The sequence below is a fragment of the Uloborus diversus genome, chromosome 1, assembly GCF_026930045.1.
Source record: "Uloborus diversus isolate 005 chromosome 1, Udiv.v.3.1, whole genome shotgun sequence".
Taxonomy (NCBI): domain Eukaryota; kingdom Metazoa; phylum Arthropoda; class Arachnida; order Araneae; family Uloboridae; genus Uloborus; species Uloborus diversus.
The window spans coordinates 139,196,252-139,217,403 of record NC_072731.1 but is presented as its reverse complement, the minus strand read 5'-3'; the positions used below and the strand labels follow the sequence as shown (position 1 = coordinate 139,217,403).

Genomic DNA, 21,152 nt, shown 5'->3' with positions numbered 1-21,152 from the left:
AAATCATTTGAAATAGAGTTAACTTGTGTACTTAAGAAAATAGATTTATTTTTTTATTGTTAAAATGCTGTATTCATTCATTAAAACCTATGTTCTTGATTAGAGAAAAGCTCCCTATGAATGGTTGTCAAATGGTTTCATCTGTTTTGCATAAATATGTGAATTAGTTATATAAGAATAACTACATTACTTCTATTCTTTCTCTATTACTTATTATTCTTGCAACAATTATTATACTGTTTGAAAACTTAGAACTAAAAAGTAATTGAAATTATTTTGAACTATCATAAATACACGTGCTTTTAAAAGTAATTTTAATAGTTTCTTAAATTCTTATGCTAAGTGGTTTCTGGAAGTAAAGTTTTTTTTTTAATTTTCTATAATCTTTAAATTGTATAAAAATTTAATATATATGTTTTGTAGGTCATCCCCCCCAACCCCCCCCCCCCTAAATTGTCTCTTTTTTTTAAAACCATTTTATTAAAAAAAGTAGCATCTTTTTAAAATATATCTTTAATTCAACAACTTTACATAACTTAAAACGTTTAAAATATTGCATTTTATACAAACATACAATGGATTTCAAGTAAAGCAAAGAAAGAAAACCATTATCATTGGTAACGTAAATCAGGGAAATTTAGTGAACTTAATCAGGGAAAAGTCAGGGAACTTTTTTTCACAGTTCCTGTCGCCACCCTGTTCACCATTCTATTTCTTCCACCATGTCCAATGGAGACATGTATTTCATGAAGAATGTCAAACATATCTTCATTTCATACGTAATATTTAATTACAGGGTCTGTTGTAGAAACAGGAGCTATTAGTTTATGAATGCCACCAACATTACATATGTCGAAGCACTTCAAACGACGATAATGCATCATTGTTCTTTTGGCAGATTGCTTAGCTTCTTTCACGTCTTCAATAAACTGATAATATTGTACATTGTTCACATAAAAAGTGTGTGCTTCTTCATTTACTTTGCCTATTTAAACCTGTCATACTTACAGCCATGAAAGTTCAAGTACATTTAGTTTGAATGACATGAAGGACTTAGCATAAAAATTAAATTTTCTGCCATTATATTTCAAAATTTGTTTTAAGGTAATTTAACACCTTCTCCATTTGGTCTGAGTAACCAATCTTTAACAAATCTAGCCTTGCTATTTACACTTATTTAGTAATTGGGATAGTTGTGTGATTGTGCTTGCTGTTTGCCAATGATAAGCAATTAAGATAATCTAATGGAATGGCACTTTTTTTTTTTTTCGGTTAAAAAAGAATAGAATATAAGTTATTATATGTTACATTTTTTGATACTTTACTTTGGTAACTTTCAGGATTGTTGAACTTGGGTCATAATTACCTCAGTTAATGGATGAATAGATAAGAAAGCAATGTATTTGAACTATATTTTTTCTTTTTTCATTATGATTTTGTATTTTGATCACTTCTCATAAGTGATCCATTTATTCATTACCATTTCATTCTCAAAAATTTGGTTTGCTATTTCTTACCTGTATACATTTTTCAGCTTTGCAGAAGAGATTATAAATCTTGCTTATGATATTCATGTAACTTTTGCTAGAAAATATTCTTCACAAAATGTTACTGCTCGCCTTTTCCACTGTGAGAAGTATTGTTAAAAAAGCTTTGAAAGTTGTAGATGCCATTACTATATTTTTAATTGTTTCCTTAATTACAGGTTGTTACAGCTACTCCTAGTCTTCCAGGGGTACAACAGCAACACACTTCTACTCTACGGGGTGAGCCTGGAGTTGCTACAGGTTCTGTAAAAGCTCAAACTACAACATTACCATCTACTACTCTAACTACAAGCGGTGTTTTGAAAGGCACACCTGCAGTAGTTGTGGGTCAGCAGCAAACTGCGGCAATTCTTCAACAAGTTGCAGCATCAACATCAGGTCTTACTGCCCAACAAGCTGTCACTCTTGCTGTACGAGCTGCTGCTTCTCAAGCTCAAGGCCAGCAACAAGTTCAGATTCAGGTTCAACAATCACCCCATTCATCGCTCGTAACACCCCAATCACAAGTTGTGTCTACCACCATTCAACCGGGCCAGACAAGAGTGCAACAGCTTTCGCAGAGTGCTTCTACCATCAACATTGCTCAGCCTGTTGCTGTTCAGAGTACAGCTCAGGCTTCCAGCATTCTATCCTCTGCTGGAACTATTGTACCACAAATGTCTGCTGAATCTACTCATGTTGTCATGCACAGTGTGTCTACATCTAATTCTGGTACTGCTCTTTCCATACCAGCTTCACTCGCAACGTCTCAAACAGCGTCAACTACAGCTCAAGTAGTTCAAGCTGCTATACAAGCAGCAAGGCAACAGCAGCAACAAGCAGCACAGCAGGCTGCGCAGCAACAGAAGGCATCTCCTTACACAATGAGGTTGCGAAATCCTCCAAAATAATTTTATGCATTTCAAAACAAATTTTATGCATTTCATGATAAAATGAAATATTGAGCTTCTTTATAAAAATGAACTGTAAATTCCACAAATGGAATTTTTGTTTTGTTAGTTTACACTACTTATCTTGTTGAAATTGTAGTTTCATATGCTGACACATTTTGGCAGTTACAATGGCCATATTTTACATTGTGGTTAGTATTCATATTTTTGAAGTTCATGGAATAAGTCATACAGGCTATTTATTTCCCCCATTTTCTGTTATAAATAATTCATTGATGTGTAAAAAAAATAATCATTCGAACTGGAGAAAAATTTTCAGCATTATACTTGATAAACTTCAAACTTCATTCCTTTTACTTCCACAGTGGAAGTAATATTTAAATAAATTCTAACGTTTGTATTTTGTCAATTTCTGTATCATTTTTCATTTCACTGTATATTTCAACATAATTGTTTGTTACTGATGTCATTCATTAGAAATATTCTCATCTCATGTACAGCTATGATGCAAGTGGAATAAAATGCATTCTTCTTTGATAAATACTTGTCCTGTTATCTTTTACAGGGCTCCCAAATGGTCCGCTTTTCCCGCCAAAGTCCGTTTTTTAGGGTAAAGTCCGCTTTAGACCGCTTTTTAACATTTTGGTCCGTTTAGTCCGTTTTGTATTGTTTTTACTAAAAAATCAGATTTTAAAAATTTTCATTACATTAAAAGATACTGTGTGCTGACTTATGTTAAGCACGAACACGCTGCCGCGGCGCCGTTTTTCTATTGAACTTGACTTTCTGGTATTATTTCGCTTCAGATTGACGGCATTACTCCTCCTCCCACCGCTGTAACATGGAAATCTAGCAAATGGAGAAGTTTGGGGGAAGAGTTATGACGTGAAATCAAAGCATTTTGCTACCGATATTTTTCACGGGTTCGTACGCACTATGAAAAAAATCAAGAATGTTTCATCAGTGCAATTTTCTGAACTTGTGTTGATATGTAGCATCGCGAAAAATTACTTCCTGTGTTTGCGAATTCAATCTTTTTGCATCTTGTTAATATTTTGATGTTTTTGACAATCAGAAGTTACTTTAACATTCATTAACTTAGATTAGCTTATTTTATGTTTAATTACAGTAGATAATAAACTTTTTTTCGGAACCATGATAACATCAAACTTTCTTGGACTTCGCCGAAAATTGCTTGCTGGGTTTTGAGATTTCAATCTCTTTGCATCTTGTAAATATTTTGATATTTTTGGCAATCAGAAGTTATTTTGACACAATCCACCATAGATTAGCTTATTTTTTGTTTAATTTTAATAGATAAGAGACTACTTTTTTTTCGAAACCATGGCAACATTGGAACTTACTCGCACTTCGCGATCTTTTTGCATCTTGTTAATGTTATGATATTTTTGGCAATCGGAAGTTATCTTGACATAACACCTCCTTAGATTAGCTTATTTTTTTGGTTAATTTTAGTAGACAATTAATTTTTATATTTTTGGTACCATAGCAACATTGAACTTTCTCGCACTTCGCGGAAAGTGCTTGTCGTGTTTGAGATTTCAATCTTTTTGCATCTTGTAAATAATTTGATATTTTTGTCAATCAGAAGTTATTTTGACACACTCCACCATAGATTAGCTTATTTTTTGTTTAATTTTAATAGATAAGAGACTACTTTTTTTTCAAAACCATGGCAACATTGAACTTACACGCACTTCGCGGAAAATTGCTTGTCGTGTTTGAGATTTCAATCTTTTTGCATCTTGTTAATATTTTGATATTTTTGGCAATCGGAAGTTATTTTGGTATACGCCACCATAGATTAGCTTATTTTTTGTTTAATTTTAATAGGTAATAAACTACTTTTTTTTTTTCTCGAAACCATGGCAACATTAAACTTACTCGCAGTTCGCGATCTTTTTGCATCTTGTTAATGTTATGATATTTTTGGCAATCGGAAGTTATTTTTGACATACGCCATCATAGAATAGCTTATTTTTGCTTAATTTTAAAAGATAATAAACTTTCTTATTTTTGGAACCATAGCAGCATTGCACTTACTCGAACTTCGCTAGGAATTGCTTCTTGTCTTTGAGATTTCAATCTTTTTGCATCTTGTACATATTTTTAATATTTTGCGCAATCGAATGTTATTTTCACATATGCAATCCTAGACTATAGCATATTTTATGTTCAATTTTAGTCATGTTTAGTTTTAGAGAATATTTTTTTTTTCTTTTTGGAAAGTATGCCAACAGTGAACATACTTCGCGAAAATTTGATTCCCTTGTGCAAGATTTCAATCCTTTTGCATCTTGTAATTATTTTAATATTTTTTAAAATTGGAAGCTGTTTTGACATGTGCTACCTCAAATTTTTCTATTTAATTTTATTTTTAAAAATTAAAAAACTTTGTATCCTTATTTTTTAAGTACTCATAATGAGTATTTTCAATTTGAAAATATAGCTCTATAAATCTAAACTTACACATTTATTTATTACATTAAGTTATCCAGTAAAAGCAGGCTCAAATTTACATTCAGTGTATTTATCGCTTAAGCAGCATTTGTATATTTTTGGGTATGGTGACTTTAATAAAAAAATTTCCTTTCTCACTAATTTTTATATGTACTTCAAGACAGTTACAATATTTTTTTGGTGCCCGAACAAATAATACACACATATGAAGAAATGATTTGGATACTTAGCATACTAATAAATGATTTGCAAACCTCTAATATTTTTGAACTTAGTCAGTTAGTAGCGTAGCCAGAAATTACCTCCTGCTTTGGTGTTTGGTCATAAACTCTCATATGTATATAAACTTACCATATTTTGGCTGGAAATATGTGTAAAAACCAAGGGCTGTGGAGGGGGAGGGGGACCTCCTGGCCTCCAAACTATATCTTCTTGTCTTGCGGTACCTTATATCAAAATGAATTCTCTTTAAACTGGTTATGTGAAAATTTTAGTAAACTACTATGTACTAAGGTGTTTACTGTAATAACTGTATCTAAAAGGTCTTTATTAGGTATGCACTGATTGATTGGTCACTTGGGTGATTATTTTTAACTAGCCAGTTTTTACCTGTTAAGTAGTAGAAAATTTATTTTACAATTAAAGTTACTCTGTAAGATGGTCAGTCACATGCTTGCTTGTCACTCCCCCCTCCCCCCATCCAAATGTTTGTTTGAATAATATAATTCAATGGATAAGAAGTTCAGATATACAGAAGGTGATAAGGATTTATCATTAAAAATCATTATTTTGGTTAATTAACGAATTATCTTCAGGTATTTATTGCCAGGCAGCTAATTTGCCTTTTGGTGCTACCCTGGGTTTAACTATGAATGGTCCTCCCAAGGTCCTCTTTTTAATCCTAACTGGTCCTCTTTGGTCCTCTTTTTGATTCAAAGTGGTCCTCTTTTACCCTTTTCTATGGCTAAAATGTGTTGGGAGCCCTGCTTTTATCACCTGTTGTATTACCTGTTATCTTTTTTTAAATAAGTTTTTTTTCTTCTTGCCTCTCGAAAAGAGGTTAGTTTTTTAACAAGATAAGTTTTAGACTCAACCATGTTTCATGTCATTTCTTAAATAAAAGTGCGTATGTTAATGCCATTTCCGTGTGCAATTAAAAGTGCATTTGATTACAGAATATATTTCAGTGTAAATTATGTGTACTTGTTTTGGAGTAAGAGTAAATCCCTTCATTTAATGATTAGAAATGTTGAAATAAATGCAAAAAATAGTTAATGTTTTACTATTACAGGTGTCCCTACTACTTCTACATCACGGTTTCGATATTGCGCGGTACAAAACTTGAATATTTAATACTACTCAGTTTTGATATAACTTGAATTTTAAAAGATAGGAATTTTTTGTTGAACACACTGTTAAAAATGCATGATAATAACTCTAATAAGTTTTTACTTTATTTTTATGAAACTTTTACGGAAAATTGGCTGTCTTCGACTCACAAGTCTGGTTTCCCCATGTGGCGTACGTCAGAGAGTACATAACCTAACTTTGCCCCCAAACCTTGAGGTCCTTTTGGTTCAGTGGTTAAAGCACTGGGTTAGCATCACAAAGGTTCGTGGTTCAAATCCCGACCCAAACAATCATCATCCATGTCATGGTGATCCGTACGCCACACCCATATAACACTAAATTGTAATTTTTAAATGCTTTATTTTTCTCATCAGTATTCTAAAAACAAACATGAACATTGTCTTGTGCCCAATGCATTGTTATACGCGGATAAGATTTGGTTTTACGCGGATGCAGAAATGCAAACAAATAACATTTTCCCCTTTTTCTAAATCCATACTCCTAAAGATTGCAGATTATGCATAATCAACTGCATTTGGCGTACTAATAATCAAGCTTGGGCCTTTGGAGACATTTTATGCTATTGGTTCCAGAAGTAAAATTATTAAACTCCCACAATTCAGAACTCACTGGAAGAAGAGCTTTTAGGAATGACCAAGGAGGCCAAAACTAACGAGGATACTGACGCACAACCAAAAACGTTCACATTGAAAATTTTGAGCCATTCGTACACAATAGAAATGATCTGTTAGTGAAGGAAGATTCTATCATGGAAATGTGTGACGCAAGTGATCATGGATGCGTTAATGCTCTGCAAAGAATTAGAGAAAAATTCTTAATGACTGCCAAAAGACTATTACAGCCAGCTCCTCTTGATAAACAGAACACGAAATCAATTAATGTTTTCTTTATGCATGTTGTGCATAAAAGTCGATGTAAATACACATTAAACTTATTATACAATTAGTCATCACTAGAATGAAACCAATGGAACCAAACCCCTATTTTAACACGATTATTAGATCTCAGTTTATGCGGCTTCGATTGGTATTTCCGTGGAACGTAACCCCGCGTAAAACGAGGGTCTACTGTATAAGCAAATTTATTAATAGATCTGAGAATTGCATTAGAGTAGCAGGTGAATATATTAAAAAAGAAAAATAATATTGCATTTTTATTTACTATCTTTGTCCTCCATTCTGCAAACTTAAAAATGACCCCTCATATGATTTTTTTCTGCTTTTGAAAATAATTAAGCTAAAATTATTTTAATTTTTAAAAACTGCTACAAACCCTCAAAGGCTGAACGCGATAAAAAAAATATATAAAACGTTGCAAAAAATCCTCATATCACGGGATTTTTTGTATTTTTTAGTTTTCGTTCTGTTTACAGAGCACATCAAAAATAAAAGCAACTAAAAGTTTAACAGGGTTGCCATTCACCCGGAAAACCAGGAATTGTCAGGGAAAATGAATAACAAATTTCTGGAAATGTCAGGGGAATTTCTTTTATTTTCTGATCATTCTTAGTGCGGTGGCGTCAAAAATAATTTCTGTCTTCCTTGTTTAGTTCCGACTTTCTCCTTCCCCCTGTTCTTTTTATCAACTCTATAGCATTGCCGCGCCATAGCAGTTGGCGGACATGCGCAGAAGGTATTTTATGTCTCTATTTTTTGATTTTGTTATTACTATTTTGAGTACTGGGGCACATTGTTTTGTCTGCGAGTTTCATCAGAAGTTCTTAATGAGCTGCTATAATCTTTTCATGTTTTATATTATTTCTTTAAATTCAATCAATGAAATCATTTTCTTCTAAACAGTTTTGTTCTGTGAATTTAGTTCATTAGACAATTTTAAATTTAGAAAATTTCTTTTTTTACAGGAGTATCGCTAATCTTTTAGTATTTTGGTAGTGATCTTTAATGACTGTTTCAATGCGCTTCTTTCTTTGAAAATAAAAGTAATCCGATTTTGAAAAAAAAATCTGCACATCAGAGAGTTTTGTGATCATTGCTCAAAATTTTACTTTCAAGGGTGTCCACAGAAGGGATTATGGCACATGTTGAGCCACCAAAATTTTTGGTTGGATTTTTTGATTTTATTTTTATTTGAATTCATTTATTGATTTAAATTTATTTATTGATTTATTTATATTTAAATTATTTATTTTATTTTACTTTATTTTTTTATTCTGTGTGTGTGTATTTCATTGGCGGAGCAAGTGAGCGCAGAACTTTTCTTTTTAAATAATGAAATAAATAGGTAAATAAAATATTTTTAAAAAACAAATGAAGAAAAAAAAGAGGGTAAAAAATAAAGCACAAAGGCGTTCTGAAATATTGAGAGGGGGGGAGCACCCTTGCTTTATGAGCAACAAATAGGGGATATATGTAGAGCTAAAAGATGCACCATTTTTCTACAGGCCAAAGTCTAAAAGCGCAGTGAATGTACTGGACTGGAAGAGAGGGTGGAAGGCAATAATTGAACAGTTTATGTTTCATAAGTTTTTAGTTCAGACTATTAGCAATGAACTTTTTTTTTTTTTTGTGATACAGATGTCACAATTGTTTATTTTGCCATTATTTCACTTGATGTAAGGCAGTGGCTCCTCGCGATTGAAAAGAAGATATGCTACATTTACATTATTTCTTCATTCTTTATTACAGTGACTTGTTTCTCTTATGTGAGTACATTAAGGTGGTTCAAAAATACACATAAAAAAAAAGTTTCTCCTAGATAACAGGACACCACTCAATGTTTTTAGACTTGTGGATAGTAATAAACTGGAAGAATTATAGCTTCCTATTTCAACTGAAAGAAGGTGCTCAACCCCCTTCCCACTAACTTCATACGTATGGGGAGGGGGGTTAAAAAAGTACATTGAACTGAAAAAACTGCTACATATTATAATATACACTTGTAATATGCTTATACATTGCAATAAAATAATTATTTACAAAAAAAAAGTTGGGGAAATTAAATGTTTCTAAATTTGTAACTTTTTCTATGCTACGGTTAACGTTAAATTAAGGGATCATTGAGCACCCTCTTAAAATTAGGTAAGAAGCTAAAACTTTTACAACACATTTCTATTAGTAAGTCTAAAAAAAATAAAGGGTTTCTTGTACTCAGCTGAAAAAAGTTTTTTTGAATCACCCTATTTTTGATTATTTCAACTTGAGTAAATTAAATTTGGTAACTATTGTTTGTTAAGTATGAATATGAGGTACGTTTTATCAAAATTTGAAATGAATATATTAATGTTGCAAAATGAAGGTGGACATCGATAACCTAGAATTTTTCTCAAAACCACCTGGAAATGTCGGGGAATTTCATTCTTGAACTTCTGTGGCAACCCTGGTTTAAGTACTTAATTAGTACCTTTTCCATATGAAAGATTAAATTTTCATTATTCTTTTGGTTTTATATATTTTTTTCTAATAGAAGTGTCTTTTGAAAATACGGTTCAAACTTTCTATTGAATGAAATTTAATTGGAAAAACTTAGCGTTAGATATCTTTTAAACTCTAAAGCCTGGATTTTTACATCTTGGGGAAGACCAGAGATTTAATCTTCCTCAAATCTGAGGAAAAAATGCAATTTTTTATATTTTAAAACCAGGAAAAGTACATTAGTAACCAGGAAAGCAACTATTTATCTGTTACTACAAGTCAAAATGAGGCAATGTTATTTTTACTACTATGTGCACAATTCTAGCAAGAAAGCGAGGTTTTCTTAGCACACAAGCCAGCAAGAGTCCGCAAGCAATGATCTGATTCAACTTGAAATGGAAGGTAAAAGCTTGGGTAAAAAGTAGTAGGTTACGGCCCTTAAGTCAGAGCTAAGGCAGAACTACACACAATATACTGACAGCTTGGTAAAATATCCAGAAACTGCAGTTTCTCTCTTTGTATTTATGTTAAATTAATTTTAGCTACCAGTTTGTTGGTAATCTCGGCTTCAATGAGAAAACATTGCCTCCTGCTCGAGTATTGTCAATTCAAGACTGACAAGTCCATAACAAAGACGAAACTGCGGTCTCTGAATTATGTAATCGGGCCGTTGGTTTATTGCATGTATTTTTGCCTTAACCCTGGCCGTAGGGTGGTAATTTGTTTTTACGACTGGTTCTAGTTAATTTATTGGTTCCTACTGAAGATCAATGCCCTCGTAAAACTATTCACCCCTTTGCTCTTTACAGCCTCTTTCAGTAACCAGTTCCAAGTGCCTACAACCTTACTAAAGTATCATTTGGGAAAGCCCAACCTTGCAGCATCCTAATGTTGGGATTACAATATGCATGGTCTTCACGATGCTGCCAGATTAGGTTTGTAGCAACAGCAACTGTTCCTTTTTTTCATTTAGATTTGAATATTCTCATATAAATAATAGCCGATGATGGAGTAACTATGTGTTTCAGTAATGAAACTCATGCCACGGTATGATAATTTGATAATTGTTACAAGGTTGAACTCAATCCAGTAACTTAACTGTTTTACTGGTAAGACTGTCATTTCAGAGGAATGAAATAACGAAAAAACTGTTGAAAATTAACGATATCCACTGGAGTTTAGGGTTAATCTAGTGGAATTAGGGTTAAAATTTCAACTATCAAAATATCACCAAACAGGCAACTGCTTCGTTCAAATGTAGAAGGGAAGCAGTTTTCACCCGTCATATCTTGACGGGTGACTTTCTAGTCTTAGAATAATGACCAGTGGTGGGAAGTAGAATGCTAAAAGTAGCGACACTACTGTAGTAGCTACATTTTTTAGTAGTTTGTAGTAAAAACAGAGTAGCGAGTAGTTCGATACAAAAAAAAGTAGTTTGTAGCGATTTCTAAAAACTACTTTTTAATAAAGTTTAAAAAAAAAGGAGTTTTCAAACGAATATGACTTGTGCAGGATTTATGCGAGTAAAACTTACAACAATCAGATTCGTAAGATTCTGAAAAATACGAGCTGACCTCATACGTTCTATCTGTTTGATGCCATTAGCCCATGTTTGATATCGAAACTTTCACATTTCCCCAATATTTGTCTTACATGGAGCATGGCTTAGGAAGAAAAGAATAAGCGTTAACTGCAAATTTAGTATCGGTTTTTGTTTTCTGGCAGCAGAGAATGTCCAGTGGATGAACATTTTATATATCAATAAAACTATTGTGCCAATATCCACCTAATATGGGAGCTACTCTAAGTGTTGTAGAAGAAGATGATATTGAACTGCCCTGGCCAGTTAACAATAAATATTAAAGTGTTATAGAAATGTATGATAACGAAAGTTTTTCCGTTTCACTCAAACTTTTTCCGTTCAGCAAAAAGCTTTCGGTATCAATGTCATCCGCATATACAGTCGAATCTCAACTTACACAAGGGATGCGTTACAAGACGTCGATTAGTTGAAATTTCGGGTTGTGGAAAAGGGTATCTGTATGATTTTTTATGAACATAACAATTATTTTAGACAGTTGAAAACACCCCTCAATTGTTTTAGCCAATTTCTTAACTTCATATTAATGAATTTAAGCATAGAGAACTGAAATTTTTACTGTACTTTAAAAAAAAGCTGTGTTTTTGAATAAAAATACTGTTAGGATTCACAAAATCAATGAGAGAGAATGGCATAAATTGAAACACTATGGTAGGTATAGTTAGCAGCAATAATAAAATGCAGCACAACAATAGTACTGTACAGTGTACAGTAGATACAGTAATTATATTCAATGCACCTTTTATTTCAAGCATATCGAAAATCTTTATATTTCTTTAGTTGTCCTTTCGATTTTTCCTTCCATTTTCAAACTTCAGATAAACAGCTCGCTTATGTGAAATTATGTTTCATCAACTTCATATTTAGAATGAAAAAGATGCAGAGTGGCGATTTGTACATCAATGATGCAATGTTTCGACTAGTATGGTTGGGGGAACTTCCGCTTTCAGTGATGCTAAAGAAAAAGTTCATTCACGAATCTAATATTTAGTATCCAATAAAGAAGGTGGGTAAAGCATATAAGCCCTGCGATTCTGTTTCAAAAATTTTCGTGTTACGGGTGATGAATTCGCGTCAGTTCCAAAATTCGTTGCTAGAGAAAAACTCGCTATATAGCCATTTCGCGTAAATCAAATCGTTCTAGCCAGAGTCCACTGTTGTTTAAAAATTGCACATTGAAGAAAAGTAAGCATTTTTAGTTATGTTTCACATTTCTGATAATTATTAATACTTGATTTTAAATACTCTAGTACCGTTTGGGATATTTTTTCTTTTTTACTGATTGAGTGTTGATTATTAACATAATAAAAGTCAATTATTAAATATTGGAAGTTTTTGAAGTTATTTGGTAAAATTGAAAAATGCTTGTAATTCATTTTAGCAGTGGCGTAAGAAAAGAGATGGTTTCCAGGTCCGGACCCCTAGTTTGAAGCTTAAGATCAATTTATTTCCTATAAAATATAAGTTCCTATAAAATTAACTAATATAATAAAAATTAAAGTTTTTCTCTTTCGTTTAAAAGATGTTTTTCCTCATCTAAATCAGTTTTATGTATATGTATGTCCATGTAAAATTTAAATCAAATTATGACTGCATCTATCTACATTTTCAAATAACCGAGTTGCACTTCTTGAATTAAATATTCAATGTCAGGAAATTATTAAAAATTTAAAGGTTGAATTTTTTCAACTTTTAAGTGTTTCTTGCAGCGAATATTCGTAAAAATAGTAAAAAATGTTTGGATTGACAGCTTGGCTCAGTAAAGAATAGAAAGATTAAATAATTCTATGTTTTATTCCATGTTGAAATGAGCCAATTTATCAATATAAACCATTTTTAGAATTTTTTGATTCAATCCTCAAACGGTAAGTATGTGTATGCTTTTATTTATTTCTTTAAAAAAAAAAAAAAGTAGTGAAGTAGCGACTACATTTCAAAAGTATTTTTAGTTGCTACATTTTGAAAAAAGTAATTGTAGTTAACTACATTTGTACTAAAGTAGTTGTAGTTCACTACAAAAGAAATGTAACTTTTCCAACTACTGATAATGACCTCTTGTTCTTTTATGTAAAAATTTAACCATTAACATCCTTCATTTGGAAAAATGTAAACAAATGAATTATGTCTCCTCTGACTCTCCTTTTCTAGAGATTATCCAATCATATTAACGCTCTTATCAACCAACGCGAGTAACTCTGGGGTCCAAGGGTTACCTGCCAATCGAAGGGTTGACGTTATTAACCAACGCGGATTGGAGTTAACGCCGTGTTGTGAACAGGTTTTTCAGCTCCAAATCTAACCCCTCGGTTTCGGCGAGTTAACTTCCGACAGCGAGCTACTAAAGATGGCGGACATCGGACAACAACGCAACTACGACTTGTTTATGCTGGAGGATTTGGAACTGCTGGAATTAATTGAACGTAAGCCTCAAAAAATTCGGCTTAAATAAAAGAAAGGGGCCCTAATGTCATGGGGACTCCTCGCAACTGCGACATGATTAATCTGCCACTGACTCTGGTGATGAAATTTGCAATTATTTAACATTAAACACTAATCAGCGATGACAATCGAATATACTTGATTTTTAGTAATTACAAAGTAAATTATCTTGATAATGGTGATATGTGAATAAATTAAATATTTTGCACGTCTTTTTTTGTATATGGAGGCAAAGTGAAACATTTAAGGTAACTTACTTTTTTTCAAAATGAACAAATTGGAATTTTTTTCTGAAAATTACGGTACATGAAGGAAGACCAATATATTTTACGATAAAACTTGCAATGGAATATTATTTTTTATTTTTAGCAGTAAATTTGTGCCTCACAAAAAAGGTGGAAATTTTTCATCTTTTTTTTTTTTTTCATGGGGCAAAGTGAAAAATGAAATATTTTTCTAATGAACTGTTTTTAATTTCATGATTGAAGGAATTTTTCATCAAATAAATGGGTAAATAAAAAAGTGAATTAACAAATGAGAAGAAAATGAAAGAATAAACGAAAATAATTTAAATGAGTGAATAAAATAGCAAATTAATAGGAAAATAAATGAAGGAAGGAGTTAAATAAGGGAATTATTAAATAAAGGAATGTAAATGAACTAATTCAGAGTTTCCCAAACATCGGTCTGCAGACCCCCGGGGTCCGCGAATCCATGCCAGGGGTTCCACGGTGCTACCAGCTAAAACGTTAAATATAATTGAGATTGAAGGACGAGTAACGATATTTTAATTCGAAAAGCAAGCCCATTTATGAGGAATAAAAAGTTCTTGCTTAGGTACATGCAGGACGCAGCAATCCCCCCCCCCCTCGGAACTGTTAGAAGTAAACACACTACACATTAATTAATTTTGTGTACGTGACGAAGTTCATATTGTTACAAAACTATTGAGGAAAGTGCAAACATTTTTACAACTGTGATATTACACTTTAAATAAAACTTTTGCTCCAAAAATTTTAAAACTGAATTTAATAGTCAACATTCAAAATTTCTAGCAATGGCTGAAATAGATCAAATGCTATAATTTGCAGTCGATTTTAATAATGAGATTGTTTCCGATATTTTAAAATATTTTTTTTTCTCTCAAAGATCATGCTTAAAAACATAGGATTTGAGAATTTTTGAAATAATTTGACAAAGTTTAATATTTTTCAACAATTATTTTAATCAGTGCGCAGATTTGATTTCATTTTTTACGCTTCTGCACAAGGCTTCACAACTGACTAGCATTCACTGACGCCATTAGCACAGACCGCAGTATTTAATTCGCTTCTTAAATATCATAACCTGAAAGCACGGTAGACAGCAAGCATAAGCATTCAGCGAGCCAGTGGAGTACACGCCAAAATTCATCACTGTTTTGCTCACAACTTCAAAAGTTCATTTTTAATTGTAAACTTGTTGTAGAAATTTGTTGATAACATTTTTATTCCTAATTGAATTTCAAATAGAATTTACTTCCATAACTCAGAAAAATAATTTTAGAAAAAGAAATGAAAACCAGATAAGTGCTCTGAAAAATATACAGAACAATGAATAAATAAATTTTATTGTAAAAAAGCGTGAAAATATATTAGAAAAAAGAATAGATTTAACTGTAGCATTTTTTTAACGCGAGGGGGCAAGGGGGGGAGGGCTCCGCGAAGTTCGTAATTTTTCCGGAGGGCGTCCACGGGAGTCTGAAATTTGGGAACCTCTGAACTAATTAATAAATGAACACGTACGTGATTTGATAAAAGACTGAATTAGTAAATGATATGAACTATTTCACATAGCCCCATCCACTTTGCTCCGGTTGGACAGGAAATGCTTCATTGTACAAAGCATTTACTATACAAATATGCTTAATATTAAGCAAATAATGCTGCACTGAATATTAGTAGGTGTCATTTAATATTTCAAACGTTAATAACAAGAACTTTATCCTTTAATATTACCAAAAATATTTTTTGACAACAAAATATTACAATATACGTATCATTTTTTTAAAAACATTGCTTGTATTATTATACTGTTTGATTTTTAACGTCCTGTTTGAAGACTTATTCTATGGCAGTTATCAAATCAGAATTCTCCGAACTGAGAACAATCGTTGAAATTTACTCAAATAATTTAGCGAGTTCCAGTGTTTCGACTTTATCAGGAGAATGGATCGTGTAGAGAGTGGTAAAGGAAATTTTTGATGTATTAAAAAATTTTAAGAGGGTCAGATCTATTTAAAAAGCAGTGTTGGTCAAAAGTGCTTAAATGATTTTGTTCTGATATAAACATACAGAAAAATCAAAGTTTGATGAGGAAATAACTGGAGATTTTTTTTAAGTATAAGGGACGTCTCAATTTTTTATTGCTTAAAATATTTTTCTGCGTTAGCTTAAGTGAATTGTTACACTATGATTGGTAAAAACTCTCCATTATTTCTCTCTCCTAATTAAAAACTATTTAAATCTTATAACTCAAACATAAACCGTGAGGTTAATTGTCATTTAAAAAATGAGAAGAAATGGAAGAATGAGAGAACTGTAATCATACCGAAATAAAAGAAAAACTATTTCTTGTCAAGTAAACGTAACAAGTCAGAATCAGGAAAGAGCCTGAAACAGTCTTTCGGTGTATATACAGCTGTCCCATTCCTCCCCGACTCTCCTGCAATTGGCGCATAACTGGTTAAAATTGATAATAAACAGCCATGAATATGCAACACAATCTATAACAAAGTCTATTCATTAATAGCTGTGCAAACTCATGTGTGACTGAATGACATTTTTGATTAAAAACAATAGCCTGAGGTATTATATAGTAAAATAATTTTCATTAAAACTGATATTTTTTCTTTTTCCATTTCTTTTTTCATAACTAAAGTACTAAAACAAAAACAGAAAGATATATTTTTTTTTATAGGTTTTATTTTTCAATTTTTATGCTATTGTTTGTTTCATGAGTATATATAGTGACATTTTTGTCAACAAAGTTTTCGAACTTCTTATTACCAAACGAAATTTATGTGAATTCGGTATAAATTAATTCTTTTAAGTGAAGAGTACTTTTAAGATACCGAAGTAACAATAAGAAACTGTTAATCTGAATAATGATCTGAATAATATGCTTCGGATTAAAATAGTTGAGGTTTAGGTGCTGTGAGGACATGACAAGAATGTTTAAATTCTATTAATAACGATAAAAGCAACAATATTTTAAATAAAAAAAACAATCAAAAAAAAAATTCACACTTGGCTCATATAAATTTAGTGAATATGTATAATGGGGAAAAATTTGTAAAATCATATCAATAAAATTAGTTTAAAAAAAATCGTTTAAGTTATAATTTTCATGGAATTTCCCAAGATATTTAATGAAAAATAGTTCTTGCACTGAATTCTTTGTAACTGTCATCCAGCGAAGCCAGTTTTTAGCTTCGAAAGGAGTATAATTTGTTTTTGTGGAAGCGAAATTCATCTTTTAGTGATAAATAGAAGGAAAAAAGACACTTTCGTTCGAAAATCAGCTTAACAACGTGCTTCAAAATCAACAACGAGGCCGTGCTAGCCGTGCCCCCGACCGTCGGCTTTGCCTTTCCTGTAAACAATATCACATGACCAAAATCCACCAATGAGAGGGGCTTTTACATCTAGGGAGAAAAAAATCAGCGGTCTGGGTGACTCGCTGTTGGATAATAACAACTGTGAGTAACCTCGCGGTTTGAGTTAGCCCTCGGTTCACCTACTCGGCAGTTACTCTTCCTCAACTTGCGCTGGTTAATACGAGCGTAAGCCTTTTAAGTCTTATATCAAAATCTAAACCTAAAAGCCCTTTTACCCCATCCTTGAGCCCTCTTTTTATCTCATTCTTCATGAGACATGTCTTTTTTGAGATCAGGGGGGGGGGGAGGGACACCTGTTGGATTGAACTCAAGCCTGAAGGGAGCCCAATATTTTTAAAAAGAAGGGGGGGGGGTAAATTTTTCTATGTAGGTAGGGAGGTAGGGGTAAACAATATGGAGGAGAGCCCATAAAAGTCATTGGTGATGAGGCTTAAGATAAGGAGACTAAAAAACTGAGAACAAAATCAGAAAGTGATTCCCTCAACCTACCCCCTAAAATGCTTTTTATTGTTAAGAATTTTCATCTAGCATCTTTCAACAATGGAATGCAAAATGTTATGCTCTTAAATAATAATAATAATAATAATATAGGTGCTTACATCCTGGATTCTCAGATAAACTTAATTGTATCTCAAAGATTTTGTTGTTATTTAAATTATTGACCACATCAGAGTCAGCGCCATTATTTGCTGACTCTGCAACTTAAAATAGTGACTCTTTTGAATTGTATGGGGCTAAAAACGACGCTTAAAATGTCAAACTTTTGGATATTCAAGACATAGAAATCATGGTTTGTAAAAGTTAACAAGCATTGGGAAATTTTTCATCTGAATATTTAAGTGTCATCATAGCAAAACTTTAAACTGAGAGAAAATGTTAAAATTACTTTTTGTGTACATTACTTTAAAATTTTTAAATATTGCACTATTAATATCTGATTTTTGGTCAGTGGCAATCAATCTGATCCTTACTGCTCGCTATTAAAGATTGATTTTGAAGCTTTTATAGTGTAATGTAAAAAGTGTTGTCTTAACTGTTATATGAAATGGCACTTTTTATTTTATTATTGTAAAAAAGTTCATACTTCCAAATAGTTCTAACTAGTTCTTGAAAAAGTCCTGGAATACTCCTTGAAAAACAATCGACTTTTATGTATGAACAGAAGCTTTAAAAAAAACCCTTGAAAACTGCTTGAAATAAAAGTTTTGTTTTCAAGTGCTTGAAAACTGGAAAATGGTAAAGAGTATCTTTAGTCCTTGAAGTTAGACTTATTTTTAAAAAAGCACTTTATGAAAGCCTCGTCATTTTTTTTAAATACTTTTTCATATTATATATATATATATATATATATATATATATATAGTCAATTCGCGATAACTCGAAGTTCAATAGCTCAAAATTACTATAACTCGAAGTTTTATCAGGTCCCGACCCCTTTGTTTTTAATTCGATGCTAATTATTCTAAATATCTCAAAGTTAACTTCCTTTAACTGGAAGTTTTTTCAATGATGACTCCAAATTTATTTTGAAAGAAGGAAAAAAAAAAGGGGGGGAAACAAGTGACAATGAGAGAAAAATTAATTTACCTTCACTTGCAATTCCTGCACAATAGACCTCTAAAGGAAGAAGATCACTTATTGAGCCGATGTGTGATAAAGGAGTTACACGTGCAGAAATGAGTTAGCTTGTTTTCCTTTGTCGTACTGTACTGTTTACACTTTGACATGTTGCTGGACTACAAATTTGCTTTTAATCTGTCAAGTTGTACCTTTATTCAAAGGCTGACCTAAGCTAAGATTCTTCCCCCTTCATTCTTTAGCTCGATCATTTGCTGATAAGTTCCTGAGAGACAGAGTGAGTTTTCTTTACTATTAAAGATGTCTAAGCAAGTACTCTGTCAATGATATTAAAAGAAAAATAGAAACATCTAAAGTGTTAGAATCCATGAATCCGAACTTAAAATGAATGAAGGTCTGCACCTTTCCTGAAGTAAAATCAGCTCTATTCAAGTGGTTCCAGCAGTATCGAAATTAAAACCATGCTTTTGAGTTTTTTCTCTCAGTATTTTTGATTAAACTGTGCATATTAGGATTAAAAACTTTTAAGTTCCTTAATTATATCTGTTTATATGTTCACATTAATTAAAATATTCGATGGTTTTTGATATTAAAACGTTGAAAACCGAAACTAGCGGTTAGTCGAACTTACTTCCGATAAGTCAAAGTTTTTCGTTGGTCCCTTTACATTGGAGTTATCGCGAATTTACTGTACATATATATAGAACGCAAGCTTCTGAAGGAAGAGGGAAACAATATAGTAGGTCTCAAAAGCAGCTATGAGTCGAGACATTTCTGAGTTAAACGTGGTGTCATTGAATGTGAAATGCTAAATAATGGTAGTATTATAACATGACATTTGACCAAAGGAATTTATTTAGAACTTTAGCAAACGAACAAAACAGCAGACCTGATTTTCAAATCAGGCTTTAAAATGCATCACAGGATCTTCCAAGTACTCAAAATATTTCTTTTTTTATGTTAAAAGCAATTTAATACAATATGTACAAGAAAAATACTTACAGTTAGTTGCAGAATAAGAAGTAAGGCGTTTTTTAATAGTATAATACTGTCTTTTGCCAGATAAAAAGAAAAAAAAATCAACTGGCATAACATATTACTTGAATAATTAAACTAACAGCACATAATTTAATTTAAATGAATGAAAAAGTTTCAAAATTTTTAAATAAAGTATATGTTTGTTTCAAATATAAATAGCATTAATCATAAAAATATTCAGATAATCAAAATAAATTGCTTAACAATTTATAAATACGAAATTGATATCATCTAAGCTCTGAAACATGAACAGGAACAATGCAATTTCACACTTTTTTTTTTTCGCATATATTTCTTTGGCTGCAGTAAAAAAATATGAAATAGCTTCAACAATGTGAGACACCTTTCCATGTTATAGTATATTGAAAAATGTTCTTTTTAAACTCTAACAACAGCACATTGACATTTTGAATGATCAATAAAAATCAACTTTAATACATGAAATAGTGTTAGCAGCTTTCTTAAAAATGCAAATACTAACTTTCATAAATGTCATTAAATGAAAAGATTTTGGTTGCTGTGTTTGACTTGAAAACTACAATTTCGATAAAACGATGTGTTCAAAATTTTATTTTACTCTTTTTTTCTTTATTACTTTCTTACATTTAGCTTTAATATAGTTTTACACATTAGAAGCATATGAAAAAAGTAAAATAAAAATGCAATGCTCACTAAATTACTTGATTTTTCATTGTTTAAGATCGACTGAAATTAAGGCTAAATTGATTTGATTTTGTCATTTTTTCCACATTCCTCCCTTCTCTAGTAAAATATCTTATTTGTACGAAAATGTCACATAATCGTTTCTGGGTAGTTTTATATCTCAAACATTCAAATGGTACAAAATTTTCAGAACCACTGTAGATATTTTACTAAGTCTGATAGTTTTTTTTTTTACATTAAACAAAGAATATTCTAACATACAAATGCTGTTTAAAAATGTGCAGCATTATAACTGCTATAGGAAACTTCTTACGAAGTGGCGTATCACATTAGAAGTTCAGATCATAGAACTTTGCTTGTCCAAAACACAAGCACATGATAACTTAACATTAATTGTCAGAAATGTTATTTTATGCTTAACAAATAGTAAAAATTTCCATGCGCAAAAACCACATGTATTAAAAATATTATGGATATTTCTCTGTTTTTCATAACTGAACTTCTCCCTTTGATAAT

At 31.7% G+C, this 21,152-nt stretch overlaps 1 protein-coding gene across 1 annotated transcript in view; it reads left to right on the top strand.

Moving 5' to 3' along the window:
* The window catches only part of LOC129232473 (helicase domino-like), a 295,627-nt gene extending 292,656 nt beyond the window's left edge, over positions 1 to 2,971 (top strand). The window contains exon 43 of the mRNA XM_054866621.1: positions 1,706 to 2,971. Coding sequence (XP_054722596.1) covers positions 1,706 to 2,437 — 732 coding nt within the window. The 3' untranslated portion in view covers positions 2,438 to 2,971. The remainder of the gene's footprint in view (positions 1 to 1,705) is intronic.
* The last annotated feature ends 18,181 nt before the right edge of the window (positions 2,972 to 21,152 follow it).